This window comes from Camelus dromedarius, chromosome 15, assembly GCF_036321535.1.
Source record: "Camelus dromedarius isolate mCamDro1 chromosome 15, mCamDro1.pat, whole genome shotgun sequence".
In the NCBI taxonomy this organism is placed as follows: Eukaryota; Metazoa; Chordata; class Mammalia; order Artiodactyla; family Camelidae; genus Camelus; species Camelus dromedarius.
In genome coordinates, this window is record NC_087450.1 from 33,236,252 (window position 1) to 33,257,168 (window position 20,917).

Genomic DNA, 20,917 nt, shown 5'->3' on the forward strand with positions numbered 1-20,917 from the left:
TGTCATTCTAAGTGAAGTAAGCCAGAAAGAGAAAGAAAAATACCATATGAGATCGCTCATACGTGGAATCTAAAAAAAAAAAAAGAATATAAATACAAAACAGAAACAGACTCACAGACATAGAATACAAACTTGTGGTTGCCAAGGGGGCAGGGAGTGGGAAGGGACAGACTGGGATTTCAAAATTTGTAGATACTGACAGGCATATGCAGAATAGGTAAACAAGATTATACTGTATAGCACAGAGAAATATATACAAGATCTTGTGGTAGCTCACAGCGAAAAAAAATGTGACAATGAATACATGTGTGTTCATGTATAACTGAAAAATTGTGCTCTGCACTGGAATTTGACAGAACATTGTAAAATGACCATAACTCAATAAAAAAAAAGTTTAAAAAAAATAGACTTTCAAAGTTCTGGCTGTGTTTATCTGTACTTGCTTTGCTCCATGCTCCTCCTCCTCTTGATTTAGATAAACAGAAGGATTTCTCTGACATGTGTCTTTTTCCTTGACACTAGCTAGGGTCAGAGGATCTCGTTTACGCCCTTGTCCACTTCCCTTCTCTGCTGCAGGTTTCTACTTCTCACAAAGGCCCTGTTGATGTCATCACTGAGTGACTCCAGGACACATCTACGTGTGCATGCTAACACACACGCACATGTACACACGCACACAGCCTGTGCGGGTTTGCTGAATTGTAGCCTTTGTTCTAAATATAGGCAGCTTGAGAGATACAGTAGGATTTGTCTTTCTCTGCCTAATTCTAATATATAATGTCATGTAAGAGTAAGAAAGTGGGCTGTGTTCACATTGCTGCCTCCATTCCTGGCATCTCAGCAAAGATCTAAAAAGTCTTAATCGTTTACAAACATCACTGTCCAGTATTTGCAAAGGCAAGCATCACTTTGGTCTGCTTCTGTAGCCAAGCCTTCTAATAAACCCCGATGTGTAAACCAGGTTAGGCATGCAGACAATTGATTTCTCCTATGTAGTAAGATTTTGTCTTTAAAAGTACATTTTTTTTTTTCATATGAGACTGCTAAGATAGAGAAAGATGTTTGCATTTTTTTTGCTGGCATCACCTTTAGGTTGTTTGTAACTAAAAAGCTCTTATATCAAATGACTGTTTGGTCACAGAGCAGTCACCTTTTTTTGGATTCGTACAGGGAACCCAGAGCACAGGTACGAATTAAAGATGTAGGTTTCTCACCACTAGATGCGTCCTCCAAAACTAACATGCTTTTCTGCAGAGAGACCAGAGCCACAGTTTGCAGGTGTCTGTTTTCTTTGGGGAATATTTTGAGGAAACCTAAAAGGGAGGAACTGAACATTGAGGAAAAATGTATTTTCACAGCAGGATATTGCTTTTTCTCTTTTTTTGGTTTAGGTTTTTCATTTGTTACAAGCCTTCTCAGACTCCAAATACAGAATGAATACATACTTTCAGCAGGAGCTGGCTGACGTCGCAGCTTGTACCAAAGCCAAACTCTGGCTGGCCAAGAGGTATGTTAAAACCCCACACAAGCAACAAGTTATCAGGGGTTAGGAATACATTGGAGAAATGCTGTTTCTAGTTGGGGGAGTTCTAAGTCACTGGCATGAGTTTTCAAAACTTACTGGAGTATTTATCTTTTCAGAACTTTGGGTTGTGGTAAAGAAAGAAAAATATATTCCTGACAGTTTTTCTAAAACTGCTGTGTGGCTAGGGGGGCATTTAATATGGCTTTTTATCTGTCCACCAGTCAGCTTGTTTTCATGAATACCCGCTATGTGGCCAGGCCTATGTTAGACAGTGTATCAATGAAAGGCAGTAATTGACTAAATCATGTGGTACAAATTATTAAGTGCTGTGGCAACTTGGAGATGAGAGACTGGTGTAAGATTTAAGCAGGCTCAAAGGGGCCCAGCGCAGGTGAATAAGAAAAAGACATGGAAGTTGCCTTTTTAGATGGTAGTAGAGTAGCTTAAATAAGCAAGGCAAAGGCAGGTGGACACATATTTTTATTTCATTTATAACTTTTTGCTAGAACTTAGAACATTTGCTGTATGAAAGACGGAGCAAAAAGATTTTCTCCATTTCTCTCGAATACACAGGGAGTCTTCCCTGTAACACTGGGTTAAAAATCTGTGTCTCAGGACTTAATATTGCTAGGACAGCATCACTGCCAGGGCCTCCTGCCCCCCGTGGTGTCCTCTGTAAGTCCAGGAGCGGGTCCAGTGGAGTATATCACCTTTGATTAAGAATTAGTATCTTGGTTGTCTAACATGGCAGCCTTTTTTTTATTTTTCAAAAAATGTGCTTGTGTTCACTTTTGTTGGGCTCCCCACTTATAAGGCAGGCAAACAGTGGGCAGTGTGCAGCCCACAGATCAGTGTTATTAACAAGGTCTTGTTGAGCATAGGCTACGTGACAGCCTTTGTGTTAGGGATGCCATGATAGAGAAGGAACTAGTCCTGCCTTCAAGGAGCTCCCATCCAGGAGGTGAGAAGGATGTGTAAATAAATAATTTTCATTGAATGCGGTGAGTATGATAACCAGTGTGTGTAGGAGGTACAGGGGATGCCCAGAGGAGAGGCAAGGGTTAGTGGGGTCAGGGCAGGGGAGGGGGGTGACATCGAACCAGTATAAGGTACATGTGGCAGAGAATGGGGCTGAGGAGATACAAGAAAGCCACGCGGTGAAAGGTCCTAAAGGAAACCTTTAGGTAAAAGGGAGCCAGTGAAGAATTTCTCAGTGGGTGGAAACAAGAGACTCCATGTCTGTCTTAGTACCTATGGCTTTGGCCAAGGATACCGATGGAGAAATTCTCCAGTGTCTGAAATACCAGTCAAGTGATGGTTAGCCTCTCATTTTCAGTCCAATTTTTGTTTTCTCTGTTTTATTTAGAGAGAGGAGTTGATTGACCATAAACTGCTTCCCTGAGCCCAGTACCATTTGCCTTTTGTGAGGCTTTTAGACAACTTCCCAAGATGCCTTTTTCAGGGAAACAGAGAATTGTGATCACATTTGTGCTATCATCTGTTTACCAATTAGCAGACCAGGTCCTCCTCGCTATTGTTTCTGGGGATCAGGAAGTCAGGAAATCCAACCTACTGGAAGACCTGCTTCCATCCAGGGCTGGCGAATCTCTTGTTCTTAAAGGAAGGGATTTCTGCCCCCTTAGTTTGCTAGTCCTTGATGGGTCTTATAGAAATTCATCATCTGCTGGCTTCCTAAGTCAGGGAAGTCCGTGGGAAGGAGGAGACGGAGTAACAGGCCAACCATCTGAATGAACCTTCGTGCTGTGCAGCACCTAAAGATGGGTGACAGAGGAACCATCAGCCTCCTCTTCACCCAGAGAAGTCCTCCTGGCTTTCCGTGTGGTCCCTGTTACAATTTTCTAACCGGTCTTTTCATCATCATCATCTGCCTCTTCCCGCGCTCTGATTTTTCTCCATGATTTTCCAGCTCTAGAAAACAAAGGCAGGCATCACTGAAATTTGCCCGGTTTGGTTTCCACCTTCCTTGCCCAGAGTCCAGGAAAGCCACTTTTATGTTTCCAGTTCAGTCAACTCTTTATTATCCAAGTGTGAACTTTATACTCCATGGGTGGTCTGTAACACCAGGCTTCCTCTTGCTCCCCAACACACCTTTACCATATTAATCAGGATGTGTTCAGAGCCTGGAATAGAGTTTGGGAGGAAAACACATGGCCAGAGCACAGTGCTTTCTTCCCAAAGCCACGCGTCAGTTTTTCTGGATTATCCACATCACTGACAGGATAACCTTGAGGTTCCTGAATAGGAAAGTATAGAATCGGATGTAAGTGATGAAGCCTCAGCCTGTCACATGCCTGCCCCGTCCTTGCGGTCCTCTGAGAGTGTTATCCCAGGAGGTGTTTGTTGGCGCTGGGAGTCCCAGGCTCAGATGAGCCCTTCTGGGTCCTAGCAGTGCCTCCTCACATTCTCATCTGCCTTTTTTCCCTGAAAGGCATCACAGTGCTGGGTGTTCCAAACTCCGCTGCTGCAAAGAGGCTCCTTTATGTCCCTAGCAATTTACAAATGAAAGAGGAATAAATGTTCCTTTGTGCCTACTAAGGATTTTCTGTATCTTTTAAATATAGTGATGAAACATTAATGTTACTGCAAAAAAAAAAAAAAAAGTTGGTTTAAATTTTAGCACCAACACCTTTTTCCTTCTTCAGTTTATTTGATCATTAGCTTGAGTTTATTCAGTCCAATAAGTACAAAAACATCAGTGAAGGTGTCATTTATTTGTTTTTTAATTCTAAAAAAAAAAAGATTAAAAAAAATTCATTGGAGCCATTGGATGACCAATTCAGTTTTTAAAGTTTTGACCCTGAAATTGAGGGCACATAAAATAAAGACTTTTGTCATATATTTGTGTTTTGACTTTACAAGATTAATAGGGATTTATATGAGGTGATTAAGCAATGGGCATGGATTTGCTGGGGAATTTTTGGTGATGAATGGCCAGCTGGCAACACAGCCTGAGCAGAGGACTGGACTTCTGCTCTTACAGGCCGCTTTTCATTCCGAGATGTCAGAGCCTTTATGGAAATCAGCTCATTAATCCTTCAAGTCCCTTCCTTCCCCTTTTTCTTCCATCCCTCTCTCCTCAATCCAGTTTACTGTCTCTCTCCTGGTGCAAAGGCAGTTTCCGAAATACTGAAGGAAAACTAAGCTGACCTAGGCCAGAAACTAAGTGAGAATAGGGGTCAGCTGCTGGTCTGGAGACCCTGGCCGTGGGCACCATCGAAGAGGAAGTCGTCTCAGTCCCGCTCATGGCCTGGTCTGCTACCCTTGCTGAGTGCAGATTCCAGCTCTGCTGTCCCAACTGGATCACAGGCCCTGCCTGGAAAGGAAGAACTTGTAAAAAGCAATGTCAAGTAAGAGTGAGACAAGAAAAGATTTATTTACTTTGACTGAGAGTTGGAATTACTATTATTTGGGGCTTAAAATTTTTTAGAAATCAGTTTGGTTATCTAGCGTTGCCTTTGGTTATAAAAGGAAAAAACTGTGTGTGTGTTTCCTTTTAGTAAATGTGGTGAACTATATGGACTATCAGACTCCATGCGATGGATGATGTGATAACCAGGAAGAAAAATGTGTCCTACTGAATTCCCACCCCCCCTTTTTTTTGACTGTCAGTGTAGTGTCTACTTATCATAGAAAGTTAGAGAAAAGAAGAGAATATAAGTCTACTCTTACCAACATCCAGTGGAACCCACTACTGTTGGTTAACAGTTTTATGTATGCTGCAGCCACTTAATCTTTTTTCCTAAGCTTTTTTTTTAATGTATTGAGATTATGCTGTATGTATGTAAATTATAGCTTACTTTTCCCACTTAACAGTATCATGAAAGTGTTTGCTCTTATTATTAAAAACTCTTTATGGTGTAGCTGCTATGGAAAATAGTATGGTGTTTCCTCAAAAAATTAAAAATAGAATGACCATGTGACCCAGCAATTCCACTTGTGAGAACAGACCCAAATGAATTGAAAGCAGTCTTAAAGAGATAGTTGTACGTGTTCTAGTTGCATTATTCACAATAGCCAAAAGATAGAAGTAACCCAAATATCCATTGATGGATGAGTGGGTAAACAAAATGTGGTATATATGGACAATGGAATATTATTCAGCCTTGAAAATGAAGGCAATTCTAGAACACAGTATAACATGGATGAACCTGGAAGACATTGTGCTAAGTGAAATAAGCCAATCATAAAAGACAAAGACTATGTGATCTACTTATGTAAGGTTCCTAGAGTAGTCAAATTCACTGGGATGGAAAGTGGAATGGTGGTTGCCAGGGGCTGGGGGGAAGGGAACTAAAGGGTTAGTGTTCAACTAACAGAGTTTAAGTTTTATAAGATGAAAAGAGTTCTGGAGGTTGATGATACAACAGTGTAAATGTACTTAACACTCCTGAACTCCTGCACTGTGCACTTAGAATGGTTAATTAAGATGGTAAACTTTATACTTTACTTTATCACAATTAAAACAAAATTTTAATGGCAAACATTACAAAAAAAAACAAACAAAAAACCTTGGGGGTTTGGTATAACTCAGTGGTAGAGCATGTGCTTTTAGCACGCACAGGTCCTGGATTCAATCCCCAGTACCTCCATTACAAACAAAAACAAAAACCCTTTGTCCTCTGTCATTCCTCAGAGGTTATCATTATCCTAACTTTTTATAATAATTATTTCTTTGCTTTTCTTTCTAGTTTTACGATCTTTACGTCTCTAAAAATACAATGCTTTTGCCTATTTTTGTATTAAGAAAAAAAACTTTGAAAAATCGTTTGTTAAAGGTAACATATTTCTGTCACCTGAATAATCAGTCATTAGGTTTACCTTACCATTGTTCCATTGCTGGCCATTCAGTTTCTTTCCCATTTTTTAATGTCATAAATAACATTCCAGTGAAAATCTGTGTGTGTGTGTATGTGTGTGTGTTTGTGTGTAAGAGAAAGAGAGAGAGGTTCTGTGTGGTTGTGGGTTATTGCCTAAGATTTTATTTCCAGGCATAAAATAAGTTAAGAGGATAGGAGAATTTTTCAGGGATCTTTGCCGTATTGATTTCCAAAAGAGTTGTGTCAGTTCATCTTCCCACCAGCAGTGCTCAGGACACCTCCACCAGAATTTTAACTAAGATCTTAAAAATTAGATGAAGGAAATTTTTGCTTTTTGGATGCCTTCTGTGTGCCAAGCTCTGTATTAGGAGATTTGTAAATATTATTTCATTAACTTTTCTCAAATCTCTCTCAGCAAATCTGCTTTTCTACAGTGAAAACAATTAGGGAGACAAAGCTGGTACAGTCAGCATTTCAGCTTGGCATGAATTAACAGATACGTCCAATGAGTATGGTTTTTTGTTGTTGTGTTTTTGTTTTGGGGTTTTTTTTTCCCTTCAGTTTTCACTTCCTACATTTCAGCACAGAAGCTGCCATATGTTAGCATTTTATTGACTCAACTTAGTAAAGGAACTTCCCCTGGGCTCTCCACAGAGCGGTGCTCAGGTCTGGTATACTATGCACTCTCAACCAGAGGGTCACACTGACAATGCATTGGATTAAATTGGCCATAGGCATGTTTTGTTTGACTCGAGCAGGGTATATATATATATATATATATATATATATATATATATATATATATATATATATATATATATATATATATATATATATATATAAATCAGTTACTGGCATTTAAAAATCAGTAAATTTCACAGTAGATTAGGATTCCCAGCTTCTTCTGAAAAGCCAGAAGATCTGGCATCACCAGGCCCGGATTCCCACATGACTGCTAGGTATTGGCCTCCCTCTCTTGACAGCACACACTCTCTGTACTTGCCTGCTGTCTCCTCCCAGCCACTGCCCTCTTGAGGTAACCTGCCCAGCTCCCACATGAGAAGTCTGTGACTCTTGGCACTGGCATTTATTAAGTACCAGACTGACCGATGGTGAGTTTTCACTCCAGGCAGTAGTTCTTAGTGCCAATGGCTGCAGTCCTCACCTCCAGAATTTCTGATTTTTTGGTTGAAGGTCTGACCCAAGCACTGGTAGTTTTATAACTCTCCAGGAGATTCTAAAATGCCATCAGACTGAGAACTACTGATGTTTTCCTGTGTATTCTTGTGCCTCCCAGCTCCTTAAGGGAGAGGGTGAAGGAGGAGCAGGCATGCTAGAGGGCACTTGTATTTTTCTTCTGACAGTTGGCAGTTCTTCCAATTGCCAGAGATTGAGTCAAGAAAGAGGGAATGACTGTTCCTCCAGCCTACTGCCCAGGAGATGTAACCATGAAAATTCAGCTCCACAGGCGTGCCAGAGTGAGGGTCCTTGCCATTGTGTAGTTTCACATAAGAGCAAATTTCTGGGGTTGGTTTGCTTAAAAGCTACCTTAGCAAGACAGGTCAGTTGCCCTCAGAAGTGCCATTTAAACTTGATACTCTGGTGTGGTTGGTTGTCCTGGAAGCTCATGGCATATTTTCATTTTTTGTGGTGAGGCTTAAATAGAATAGACTACACTTGTATCACTTCACTCAACAAATATTTATTAAGCCGTGCTGTATGCCAACCTATGTTAAATATAGCAACTACTTATTAAAATCCCTACTTCAGTGTAGAGAGGACAACAGAACAGGGTCTTGACAAATAGAATCACAGACCTAGAAAGAGTCATCAAGTTTATTGTAGTCCCCTCCTATCCCCACGCATTTGGGAAAGTGCAGCCCAGAGAGGTCAGGGGATTTGCCCATTTTCACGCAGCAGACCAGGTACAGCTACCTGACAATAACTAATGTTTGTTCAGGGCTTAACTCCCTGCTCCTTGTCAGGCTCTTTCTACTGGACAACGTTCCCTCCATCTATCCAGTGTTTTTATGTCAGGGATTTGAATGGTGGTATCTTAAGCATTGTCTACAACAGTGCTTCTCAGACCTTAATGTGCACACGAGTCATTTTGTGGGGGTCTCCTTAAAATGAAGGCTCAAAAAAAAAAAAAAATGCAGCTCCCATTCAGTCGGTCTGGAGTGGAGCCTGAGATTCTGCTTTTCTGACAAACTCCGAGGTGATTTTGATACTGCTGGTTCTGAGAGACAGTACCTGTTTTGAAGCTCAGGGGTCAGAGAGTCAGCCACTGTGATCATCCTGCTGCCTCCCCTGAAATACTCCCACCTCTACACCCTCAGTCTCAGGGCTTATGATTGGTGCCTGGAGCCATAGGAGATGCTGAGGCTATGGAAGGAGTAAGCCCAGAATTCTTTCCCTATCCACCTGGGATGACCTGCACTGAGGGACAACCTGGCCCCAGTGCTCTCTGTAGGGAGTCCACACTCCCTGATTCGGGCAGCCATCCTAATGGACTCAGTGCCTGGGGTCGGACACAGGCTTTGTTGACATGCAGTGCATATTTATCATCTTGAAAATAACAGGCTGATATTCTGGTGGGAAAAACAGGCTCTCAGGAATACAAGAGCAGGTCCCAAGGTCACTAGGAAAGCAAACTTGGGAGATAAATGTTTGAATAAAACAGTGCTGATTGGGGAAGAGGTGATGGAAGGAGCTTATGTTTGTTGTGGACCTCCTCTTCATGCTGGACCTAATGGTATGTTACCCCAAGGTAATTCTTATTTGCAAAAAGTATTAACTGAATGACCCATCCACTCCCCTATGCAGCTTCCCACCAGTGCTCCTGACACCCCCTATTCACTCCTCCATCTCCCTGGTACTTAAACGTCCAGTCGCTTCTGTATCTCCTTCCCTGTCCACCCCTTATCCATACTCTAATCTGTTCTCCCCATTTTCCTTCATTCTTACTGGACCCCACTAAGCCGAGATGGTATGCTCCTTGAAGGCCTGGGATTTAAGTATCTAAGGAAAATATGCTTATAGAGACAAAGCTAGGGCTTGCTTTTGTGTGGCAATCCCAGTTCTGCCCCAGGAGGTTCTGTGGCCAGCTGCAGAAGTCCTGGTTTAGGGTTCTGTTTTGCTTTACAGCTGAAGACAGCATTTATTTTCTAACCACCAGATTTATTCACACGAGAGACTACACTTCCCAGGCAGAAATCCTGGGATTTAGGTCCAATTGCATTTTCCCACTGTCCCTTAGTTCCTCCCAATTCCCTCATGCCGCCTGGACTGGTTCCCTCCCCAAGGAAGAGGTCCTCCTTTTACAACTCCTCGGAGGGGCCTCAGTCCTTTGCCACAGTTGCAGGTTGCGTTGCACTCCCATGCTGCTGAAACGAGTCCAGCTGAGATGGATTGTTAAAATACTCGGATGATCATGTGGCATTTTAAGGCTATCATTTGTGGTCCCTGCCAAAACTTTAAGGGAAGCAAGTCTTAACAGGGATGGTTACTTACATAGCAAGTTTCCAGGCATTGCTGGGGGTTGGGTTTGCTTTTGGTTTGTCTCTTCTATGCTCCTTTTCTTTTTTTCAGAATAAAAGTTTTCCCAGTACTCCCCCACCCCTTTTTAATTGCTTTTCTTTCAACCTCCAGATTTTACCGGGGAGGGAGATTCTCATCGGGATCCTTCTTTAATCCCCCAGCTCAGCCTATTCAAAGTCTCTCTGAGCCTCGTGCATATTTGAATGATGAGAGAAATGAAGTTGGTGTATTTTAGACCCAAGCGTGTTGACATTTGTTTGCTTCCCTTTCAGACTTCTCAGGAATGTTCAAGGTCATGATATCTCGGGATGAGATCCTGTTTGTATTTTTTAAAAACAGAGAGAAACATTAAGTTAGCACATTTCAACCCAAACCAATGGACAAGGTGAAAAACATTTTCTTCATTAGCTTTTCCTTTTAAAAATATGTCAAGTCTTAAAGGAATAAGCTGTTTAAGAAGTGAAGCTTGAGAATATAGGAGGTATTTCTTGTTGACAGGCTGAGCTTATGGAAGTCAGTCAGGTAAAAGCAGTCAGAAGTGATCAGTGTGTTAAACTGAGCCTTTGAGCATGTTGCCCGAGATCAAAGCTTCTTCATGTTACAGTGAGAAATAAAAATAGTTCTTTTATGCAACTGCACATCAAGAATTCAACCCCCAACTTTCTACTTTTTAAATATGGAAATCTGCAAACCTAACCTGGAGATGGTAGTTAGTTTGATAAAGGGCTCAGGATCTCCATCTTGCTCCACATGTAGACGTTGGCTTCTTGGGGTATTGCTATTGGAAGATTCAGGTAATGATATCATTGCCCAGCTTGCAAGGGATGCAGGTTTTAAATGGCCTCAACACATTTTTCATAATATTATGTAAAACTCTAATATAGTGGGGGGTTTTTTTTCCCCTAGAATGTGACATGTTCCATCATTTAAGTAAATGAGCACCCTGGTTACCTTCACTGAGCCATTCCCAATTAATCCAAGCCAGTTCAGATTCACACATAGTACAAAGAAGGCAGTGTCGGAGGCACAGTGGGGAATATAGAGATGAATGATATGGTCCCTATTTCAAAAACCACGTGAATAAGACAGGTATGGATTTAATTAACTGTAAACAAGGAAGAATTTGATAAATGCTGGAATGAGGTCAAAGTGTATTACAGGAGCCAGCTAGTGGGGGTTGGAATGTTGAGGAAGTCTCCTAGGAGAAGGGAGAAGTCTTTAAAGGCTAGGTGAGATTTAACTGGTAGATAATGTTAAATCAATAGGAGATCAAGTGAGTTTATACTCATATAGAGCCTATGTTGCTAAGTAAGTTGTGAAGGTCTCATTGCCCAAGTACAAAGGAAGGGATCTTAGTCACGATGCTCAGCATCATGGGGACCACTTTAGGCATATAAAATGGAATCTGTCTTGTCAGAGTTTAGTTATGATCCAGTCTAGTTGAAAAGAGCTTATCCATGGGAAACAACCAACGGTGACATTCATACAGAATTCTAGTTCTGTAGTACATATAATAAGTATAAGAATTCAGGAAAAAGCGTGGACTGAGATAGCCAGGGAAGGCTTTCAAGGGGAGTTAGGTATTTGAACTGGGTCTTCGAGCATGGGTGTGATTCAGAAACATCAAAAGTGGTGGGAAAGGAGCAGGCAAGATGGCGGACAGCATGTGCAGTGGCATGCTGGGGAGGATGCATGTGATGTATTGTGGACCAGCGAGGGGATAGAGCCGAAGAAGACATGGTGTGTTTGGAGATCAGTGCAAGATTTGATAAGAGACCAGTCATGGCAGGTCTTAAATGTCAGCCAGAGGAATTTGGGTCTGATCCAAGAGTTCATAGGAAGTCAGTAAGCTCAGGCTTACACTGGTAAATAGGCTGCTGTCTCTGTGCACAAGAGATACACTGAGGAGTATGTTAAATCTTTCCAGCCTCCCTCAATGATCAGCAAAATTCCCAGCCCTCCTGGAGGTTAATAAAAGCTCCCTAGTAGCAACTGACCAGCTCCGGCTGGCACTTGGAAGCCCCTGTTGCCTGCCTGGGCAGCTAGTAACGGGAACAGAGATGCTGCTTGTGTGCATTTTAGACTGCATGGCTATTGTCTGCCCAGCATTGCTAAGAGGACTGTAGAACCACGGAGTTTATAGCAGGAAAGGGAACTTAGAGATCATCTAATCCAGTGGAATCCTTTCTTCAAACAGAAGCTTAAGTGGAAGTTCAAGATGTTCAAGATAATAGAGACGGCAAATATGGTGCAAGTTGAGATGGGGGCCTGGAGGCCCACCCACAGAGCTTCTCAGCCATTGGGAGCCCCAAAAGGGACTAAGAAGAGCACCCTGAATCCCTATTTCAAAACAAGGATCTAATCCAAACCAATATTTGTAGACGGGGAAATAGACACAAGGGAGCAGGTGACTTCTCCGTACTTGACAGATGTGTCTGGCTCTGAAGGTAGCCCGGATTAGGGATGTTAACAGCACATTTGATTTTTGTTTCTGATCCACCTGCTTCCTCTGCTGCAACCTGATCATCCTCATAGAAAATACTGTTACCTCAGGCCCCTGGGCTGCCCAAGGCCCTTTCTGACAGGCTGTCCTCCTTGGACAGGGCCCCATGCACTAAACTTTCTTGCCATCAAAATTTATGATTTCTAGATCCTTTCCTCAGAAATCCGCTTTCATCTGGCTGGCTGCTGCGTGGTGCTACCAACAGCCCATGCTAACGTGTTACCAAGTGCTAATAAGTAGATAAGTTCATTCCTCTGGGTCGTTCTCAGCAGTGATCTTCTGGAGGCGGTGCCTTTAACTGAAGTCAGTAACTTAAGGGCTGGTTTTCTCAGACCTGTTGGGAGCACTTCTGTAGGCCTCACTCAGCTTCCTGCTCCTGTGTCCTCAGCTCTGGTACATTTGTCCTGTGTGGCCAGGCTTCAGGCCGGCCCTCGAATGGCTTGTGGGGCATGTGGGCAGGTCTTACATGAATGGGCCAAGGGAGCAGCTTTGAGAGAGACCTTCTGAAGCTGCACCGTCCTTCATCCCCTCAGCTGCCAGTGATGCCCAGGCTTCCTCAGTGGTTGGCCTGGCCTGCAGGCCTCTGGAAAGAGCTTCCCACATGCACTGAGGAACATATTCCCCTTTGAGCCAGAAGGGACCCTCATCAGCCCAAAGGCCCTGTGTTCTACGTGACCACGGGGAGAGTCCCTCTGAGCGGCGCTGGGTGAAGAGAAAAGGCTCTAGCTGTGAACGCACACCACTGAGGTGGAGGGGAGGCGGGGTCCGCCCGAGGGTCCTGGCCCCCGCTCAGCTGCTAGCCAGTGATGTCTGGCCTCTTAACTTCTTTGGGCCTCCACTTTTATCTGTTAAGTTGGAAGCTCTAAAATGGGAAATAGATGAGGGTAGGGGAGGACGTGGTGAGTAATGGGTAGGCAAGTATAAAAAGAGCTAAGTAAATATAGGGAATATTTATTGTTAGATAAGTCTTGGGGGGGGTTACTTATTTAGTTTACTAAAACTGAAATTAAATTAGGTTAACTTATTTAGTTTTGGAGGAGATAGTGGGGATTGAACCCAGGACCTTGTGTATGCTAAGCATGCGCTCTACCACTTGAGCTGTACCCTCCCCCCGGATGATTAAGTCTTTATCAACGTCATTGGCCATCTTGAAACCAGGCTTTTATGTTGACCTTCACGAGAACAGCTGTGCTTGGAACCTTGCTCTTCCCTAGACTGGCTACCAGGGCACAACACCAGAGCATGTGGCTGCAAACCAAAATAATCTAGTTGTTCGGCACAGCGTCTCACTTTTCATCTGATTGTGTTTGGGACACCTAGATACAATTTGTCCAGAAAACCTTGATTCTATTCTTGGTTTTTGCCCTGATATCTGGGGTAGGTCACTTGAGCTACGTGAGCTACTTTGTTGATTTATAAAAGTGGGAATAATAATGTCTATTTTTCTTCTCCCTTAAGAATTTTATGAAGATAAAATAAGAATATTTTTGAAGACAAAACTTTTAATAAAATGCAATTGATATTATTGTTATTATTGCCCAGGCTAATTTCCAAGCGTGTGCTTTGCCAAGTTCACATTAGCACGGTACTGTTAGAAATTCTCTCCTGTGACCTACATGCAGACTTCTCATGCAGCTTCTAGAAGCTTTCATTCACCTCCCTCATATATCCTTTTTTTTATGATTCTAGGGAGAAAGTATGGTTTGAAAAGAAAGGAGACTTGTGTTAGCATTTTATATAATAACTATAGCTATATATCCTCCAAGACCCAAACTGTACAATAAAAGCTTTCCTGGATACTTCTTTTCTCCCATAATTCCTAGCACATTGCTTATTAAGTTATTAACCAGCAATTTCTCCGGCAGCATATTAAACTTTACTTTTAAACAAGTCACAGAGCGGGGGAAACATGCATCTCTCATAAAAGGAATAAAAAACATACACCCTCTAAAACGATTTCTTCAGGCTTTGAACAAATCCCATGCCCCACACAAGGTCTCTTTTTCCTCATTCTCTACACATAACTTGAGTGTTAGTACATTAATGAGAAAAAGATGCCTAATAGAAAGATGGAAAAATATGAGGGCCGCTGGGGGTGTAGGAGGCTCCCTGGGGGGGGCCTCTGAAAAGTCAGGTGAGCCTTCGTGGAGGGAGAGGCAAAGCCTTGGCATTGAGCTCGTGGGCTCCCTCCCGAGCAGCGGCACACCCAGAGAAGCAGAGGTGGCTGTGGTTGGACCCTGAACTTAGAGGCAGGCCAGGGCCTTGTGCAGACTGCCTGGTAAAGTGGTTAAGGCCCTCTGTTTTCACAGATTCCATCGCTGAGGAACAAAAGCTGTCTTTCCAGGGGCAGCCCCGTGTGCTCTGTAGCACATGGCTGGGACGTTTGGTCTCTTTCTGGACAGACTCACAGCTCATGGTCTCTTGCTTTGTGCGTGGCAACTTGGTAAGAATTCCGTACAGATTGGTCAATCACCAGAGCAGGGCGTGAAGATGGCTTCACTTTAAAAGGAAAATCCAAGTAGTAGGCCTATGGGGCAGCTTATATGTGTGAGTGTGAGTATAAACACTTGCAAAGCTCCATACCAAGAAAGGCTGGATGGAAGTTGGAACATACCATAAAAATGCAGCTCTGCCGTCACCCGCCTCCCCTCCCCTGGGGGAGGGCAAGGTAAACGAGCAGTCCCGGGTAGCCAGCCAGGCCCTGCATGCTGCTGCCAGCTGGCCCCGCATGCAGATCTGAGTTCTGGATTTTACAGTGGGGGAAAATTACTTGTTTAAAAATATATATTCTGCAATTCATGACCGTTTGGCATCTTGGTTTAAACAGATCCCCTATTGTTTCTCCAAGAATGCCATGTGATGGTTGCTTGGCTGGGGGCTGTGGTAAAAATGGAAATCAGAAGGGAGAGCCGGGCTCCTTTTATTTATTTCATTTACACTTCCACATTTATATGACTTAATGCGTCCTGCATCAAAGCAGTAACCTCCTGGCTCCTAACCACAGCAGCTCTTCCTTTTAGAACCAAATGTAAGGAGAGGTGGCGTCTGGTCTGCGGGCTGTTCCATTGCAGGGTCTCACACTGCCTCAGACTACAAAGATGGCCAGCGGGATCTCTGGGAGACCAAAGGAAGGGCAAGGAAATAATCCCATCAAATCGGCCCTTCAGACTGTCCTCAGGGGCTGTTTTCTGATGGTTAGTCAGGGAAGGTTTCCTACATGACAGGCTTTGAAGTGAGTTTTAAATCCAGAACATGGTGTGGCTGGACAAGCAAGGGGACCGTGGCAGGGCATGGGAACATTACACTCTTCTCCTCTCCCTCTTCTACTGCTTTCCCGCTCCCTCTCTTCCCCCTGACCAAGCACCCCTGCTCACCTGCCTTCTCCCCGCCTCCTTTCCCTCTCTTTTTCTGGTTTCCTTCTTTACAGCCTCCTTCAGGCCTGGAGGTGGACCCCAGGATACTGCTTCATGAACTCCCCTGCTTTCTCCGCAGTAAGAGGTGGCTAGTGCTTGGTCATTGTTATGACGAGAACAGAGGTGATCTGAGGAGGAGTGAGCCCGCGTGGGAGCCCAGAGTAGAGGAGGCGCTCGTGATGGGCTGCAGTGGGCCCCAGCTAGGACTCAAGACCCAGGTTCTAAGCCATTGAGCTTGTCGGCTGCACCCGTTTGATTTTCTGGTCTTCATTCTTCCCGGCATGTGGCAAGCATTTTCCCACCTTTGTATCTGCTCTAGTGAACTCTCTGGCCTGGAATTCCTTCTGTCCATTCACTGGCCAGATCCTTCCATGTCTCCAGACCCCTCCTCCATGATATTCTCTCTGATTGTTTTTTATGTATTTTGTTTTTCTCTACATACACCCCCTACCACCACCACCACACACAAACACCATAAGCTCTTCAAGGCCAGAACCTTGGCTTCTTCCTCCATTTCTGTTCCAAGTAGGATATTACCCATGGTGCTTAGTAAAGGTTTCTAGATTAATAAAGTTAAGCCATGAGTCTAATCAGGATTCTGGGGGAGCAGTTCCCTAGGGACTGGAATGACCTTAGACCTTGACTCTGTTGAAGTCCACATACGGTCTCGTGACTTAGAGACCTTAACAGACACTAGCAGCCTAAAGCCAAAATAGCTATTTTCAGCCCTGTGAAGATGGCAGTGAATTCATCTGGAAGAGTTTCATATGTCCAAAGTGAACTGTCTGTCTCTTCCAGGGGGCCCATTAAGGCTTCACACTAGCGAGCAGGGGCCCAGCCCTCCAGTATGACTTGGACTAATGGGGTCCCTCTAGGCTTCAACTCTTCAGAGCTTTTGGAGCTCTTAGAGTTCACTCCTAAGCACTCCCATTTTGGGCATGGCACCCATATTCTGTCATTTCCTGCTGTCCCTCCCCTTCCACATCCCCTTTGTCCTTCTTGTTATTCTTCAAATATGTCACGTGCCATAGTCTTTGGACATGCTGCTTCCTCTGCTGGGGTCATTCTGCCTATGGTCTGTCTGCTGGACGCCTCCTCATACCCCAGCTCTGCCAGGGCACTTCCTGACTCACCAAGGCATTTCTCTCTTCACCATCCTTAATTTTCCCTCTGCCAACCCCTCCTTTGGGCACCCGTTGTACCAAATGATTGGTTGTGTGTTTCTCTTGTTAAACTAGTGGCTTCCAAGGTTTTATTTTTGACAATTCACAACAAGAAATACATTTTCCAGATGACTTAATATGTATCTTTGTACTCTGTGTGTGTGTGTACACACATACATACACAAATATACATATGTATAAAATCTTGCATAGTTTGAAATTTTAATGTCTGTATAAGATATGAACAGTCTGTGAAAAAAAATGCAACAGAGAGAATTTACTTAAGATTTTAGCATATTTCATTTCAGGAGCATTAGCTTTCGACACATCTACCATCATTTACTATTAGGCTTGACTGTATTAATATTCAGTATAAGGAGAGTGACTTATTACCTGGAAAAGGAAAAAAAAGGAGTTAGACCAAATCAATCAATATTTTTACTAAAGAAGTATTATATTTTATAAATTATTTACATCTTACATCAAAGATAATTTATTAAAAATCCATTCTGGGCAAGGATTTCATAGAAATCCTGTATACAACAAACAATTTAAGGGAACGATGCTTACCCCAATACTTTGGGGCACTCTGACTATACTTTCCTCCTCTGCCCCTCCCTTCCCTAGCTAGCCCTCTCCTTCCTCCTCCATCCTCTCTTCCTCTTCCTTCCTTTCTTTCTCTTATGCTGGTCACCACCTACTAGTTTATTTCAAAACTAACAAAATGGGTCATAACCTACTGTTTGAAAACACTATTCAGGACTCTAAGTTCCTTGAGGGCAGTGACTGTGTTACTGAATCATTTCATCTTCACATTTCCATACCCTGGCACTATTCTTGGCTCTCAGTAACCTCTTAGTAAATGTTTTCTGAATGAATGGGCTTCAGTTAAAAAGCTCTGCAGCCACTGGGATTCCGGAAGGGACCGAAGAAGTGAATAATTTATCACAGACTTCCCAAGAGCTCCTGCTGTCCTCTAGACACTAGGGCCATTGTGGACTTGTCTGGGAAGCCTGGCGCTCTCTGCCCTGCCTCTGCCTCCCCCAGCTTCCAGGATAGAGGGCAGGAGGTTTAATGAAGTTCAGAGATCAGGTTTTTGGGTGGGTATTTGTCAAGGGACAAATGATAAAAAGAGTGGAAGAAAGAATTTTAACAAGCCCTTCCTTTCATTTTATATATGTCTACTTAGTCCTCATGGTACCTGATTCCTGCTACTCCTTCTGAAGCCACTATTATGCTGTTTTTCAGCCCATCTGTTAGACCCTGACCACTCCTGATTTTTTTTTTTTTTTGAACGTTGTAAATCTTCATTATACCATGCCCCATGCCAGGATTTTTCCATTTGGGGGAAGAAAAAAAATCCCCAAGCCCACCAAAACCCTGTGGCTTGGTTTCCTGTCCAGCTGGCTTGCTCTTTCCCAGGATTTTATTCCCATCATCCAAGTGGCTTGACAGACTGAGAACAAACCTCTGGCTCACCCTGAACTCACAGTGTACCATTTCCAAGTCAGAACAAACACCAAGTAATAGCGAGGGAAAAAGAAAGAGGAAAAAAATTATTTTCCTGACTTAGAAGCCAGTTCAGAGTGAAGCCCAACTCTGATTCCAGACAGGGATGTTATGAGGCTGTGGCCGTGGCTGTGGCTGTCCTCGAGGGTGGAGCCTTGAACAATGGGCTCCAGGCCAGAATTTCTCTCTGAGTCAGTCTCAAAGGAGAAGCCATGGATGGACTCCTTTGTGGCCCCAGAGCTCTCTTCTGGAATCAAAAGCAGCAGCATTTGAGGGATCCTCCCATGATCTGTTGACTACATCAGGCTTGGCCCAGAGCCTCAGGGTTATGGGAGCAGTCAGAGTGGTCCCTGCAGCGTCCCAGGAGGCCAGCAAGGTCGGCAGCCTATGCCAGGCCAAAAGAAGATGCAGAACACTTCAGCCTGGCCTGGCAGGGGGCTGTAGAGATTGCCAACCTTCCCTCTATTCATTTAGGAATTTTTAAAAATACATTAACTTTGCTAAAAATCTCATGGAAACTAGGCTTCTCACCAGACTTGAAAGTCAAATTGGTTTCCCAAAAACTTTCCTTTTTGGTTCTGTGTGGCTCTAAAAGCACAGAAACATCTAGGGTGAGAAGCTCGGTCTCTACAAGGCCAAATGGGCGTTGGCAGTACATTTTTGCACTAAGGAGCACCAGTGAGCACAGAGTAGCCCATCTCCTGAAAGCCTGGCTTGCCTCGCTCTTGTTTCCGCCTTCTCAGTACATTCTCTAATCTTCCCAAGCTGGTCTATCCGGGTCCCTGGACAAGCCAAACTAATTTCTTCCCACATCATATTGCGCCCTCTCAGAATGCCCCTCCTCATCAACTTTTTCTATCTAAATTCTTCCCATCGTTCACAGCCCAGTTGGAATTACATCTTTATGAGTTCTTGCTACTTCTCCAGTCCACCCTAATATGTTCTTTCTCTCAACTCCTTACATCCCGTCCCAAAGCTTGTCTTTATTTTTGTCTCCATAACTAGACAGAATTCTCTGAGGTCTCTTCTCTTCCCAGCATCGAGCTCAAAGCTGGATGCCCAGGAGGCATTCCACCTGCTATCTGCCGGCAGTTTATTTATTCAGCCCCATGCTTTATATCCGATAAATTCATTAACCCCTTGCATTGGCTTTTCTTGCTTGCGTTCTTGAAAGGCCCTTTCTTTGGGGGGTGGTAGGGGCAGGGGGATATTCCACCTGTTAAACAGTGGAAGTGCTAGAACTGGGAATGATACTGGTAAAGATGTTTTCAGACTGTGGACTCTTCAACATCACAAGTCAAGTTGTGACTGACCTGAGGAAAATTAGATAGAGACAAAAGGTAGGGGTAAGATAGGGAGGGGAGTGGATTCCAAAAAGATCAGAATGTTAGCAACAACAAAAAATGGAACTGTAAAGTACTAGGAGAAAATATGGGAAATTAAAAAAATATTTATCTATATCTATCTTGGAGAAGAGTTAGACTTTGTGAACATAAGACCCAAAAAACATAAATTAAAATATTAGCATATTTATATAACACTAGTATTTTTGAATTGAAAAAATTAATAAAGTTAAAAAACAAATGATAAACTGCAAAAGCTTATTTACAACCCATGTGACAAAGGGCAGATTTCCCTAATATACAAAAAGCTTCTACAAATCAATAAGGAAAAGACCAACAACATATAATGAACAGGAGGTTTGAATACAGTTCATAGAAAAGGAAATTCAGATATTGTTTTTGAAAAGCATATGAAGGGATAATGAACCTCACTTATAATTGTGATTTAAAATAGTGAGATACTGTTTTTCACTTATGGTCTTGGCAAAGGTCAAAAAGTTTCATAATGCACAGTGTTGGTCAGGGTTGAGGGGGGTTCTTACACACTGTTGGTGCAGTCTCTTTGGAGAGTATCTTACCAAAATCAGGCAAAATTTTAAATGTGCAAGTATCCTGATCCAGCAATTCAGCTTCTAGGAATTTCTCCTCTGAGTTCATTCATATGCACAGAACTAATGTACGTATATATTTATTACAGCACTGTTTTCAGCAAAGTATCTTAATCTGAATTATTTCAGTAGGGGACAGGTATATCCATGAAATGGAGCAGTTCACAGCCATTTAACAAATAAGGCAAATCTCTGTTTCTAATAGAAAGACATCTAAAATATATTAGTGAAAAAAAACTAATGCTCAGAACTTAATATGTAGTAAACCACTACTTACATAAAAATAAACAAGTGGGTAGCTATAGATAGATGCTTGTAAATGAATAGAATGTACCTGGAAGGATATACTGTAGAAAGTAGTAATCATGGTTGCCTCGGGGGAACAGAACATGTGGGTAGAGGGTTGGGGCATGGAAAAGGAACTTAATTTTTACTGCCTACCCTTTTGTACTGTTTGAATTATTTTTACACCACG

At 43.0% G+C, this 20,917-nt stretch overlaps 1 protein-coding gene across 6 annotated transcripts in view; it reads left to right on the forward strand.

The window, feature by feature from the left end:
- Nucleotides 1-20,917, forward strand: part of THADA (THADA armadillo repeat containing) — a 286,630-nt gene that overhangs the window by 197,069 nt on the left and 68,644 nt on the right. For all 6 annotated transcript variants that reach the window (XM_010997148.3, XM_064494536.1, XM_064494535.1 and 3 more), the window contains one exon: nt 1,392-1,507. In XM_010997148.3, coding sequence (XP_010995450.2) covers nt 1,392-1,507 — 116 coding nt within the window. The remainder of the gene's footprint in view (nt 1-1,391; nt 1,508-20,917) is intronic.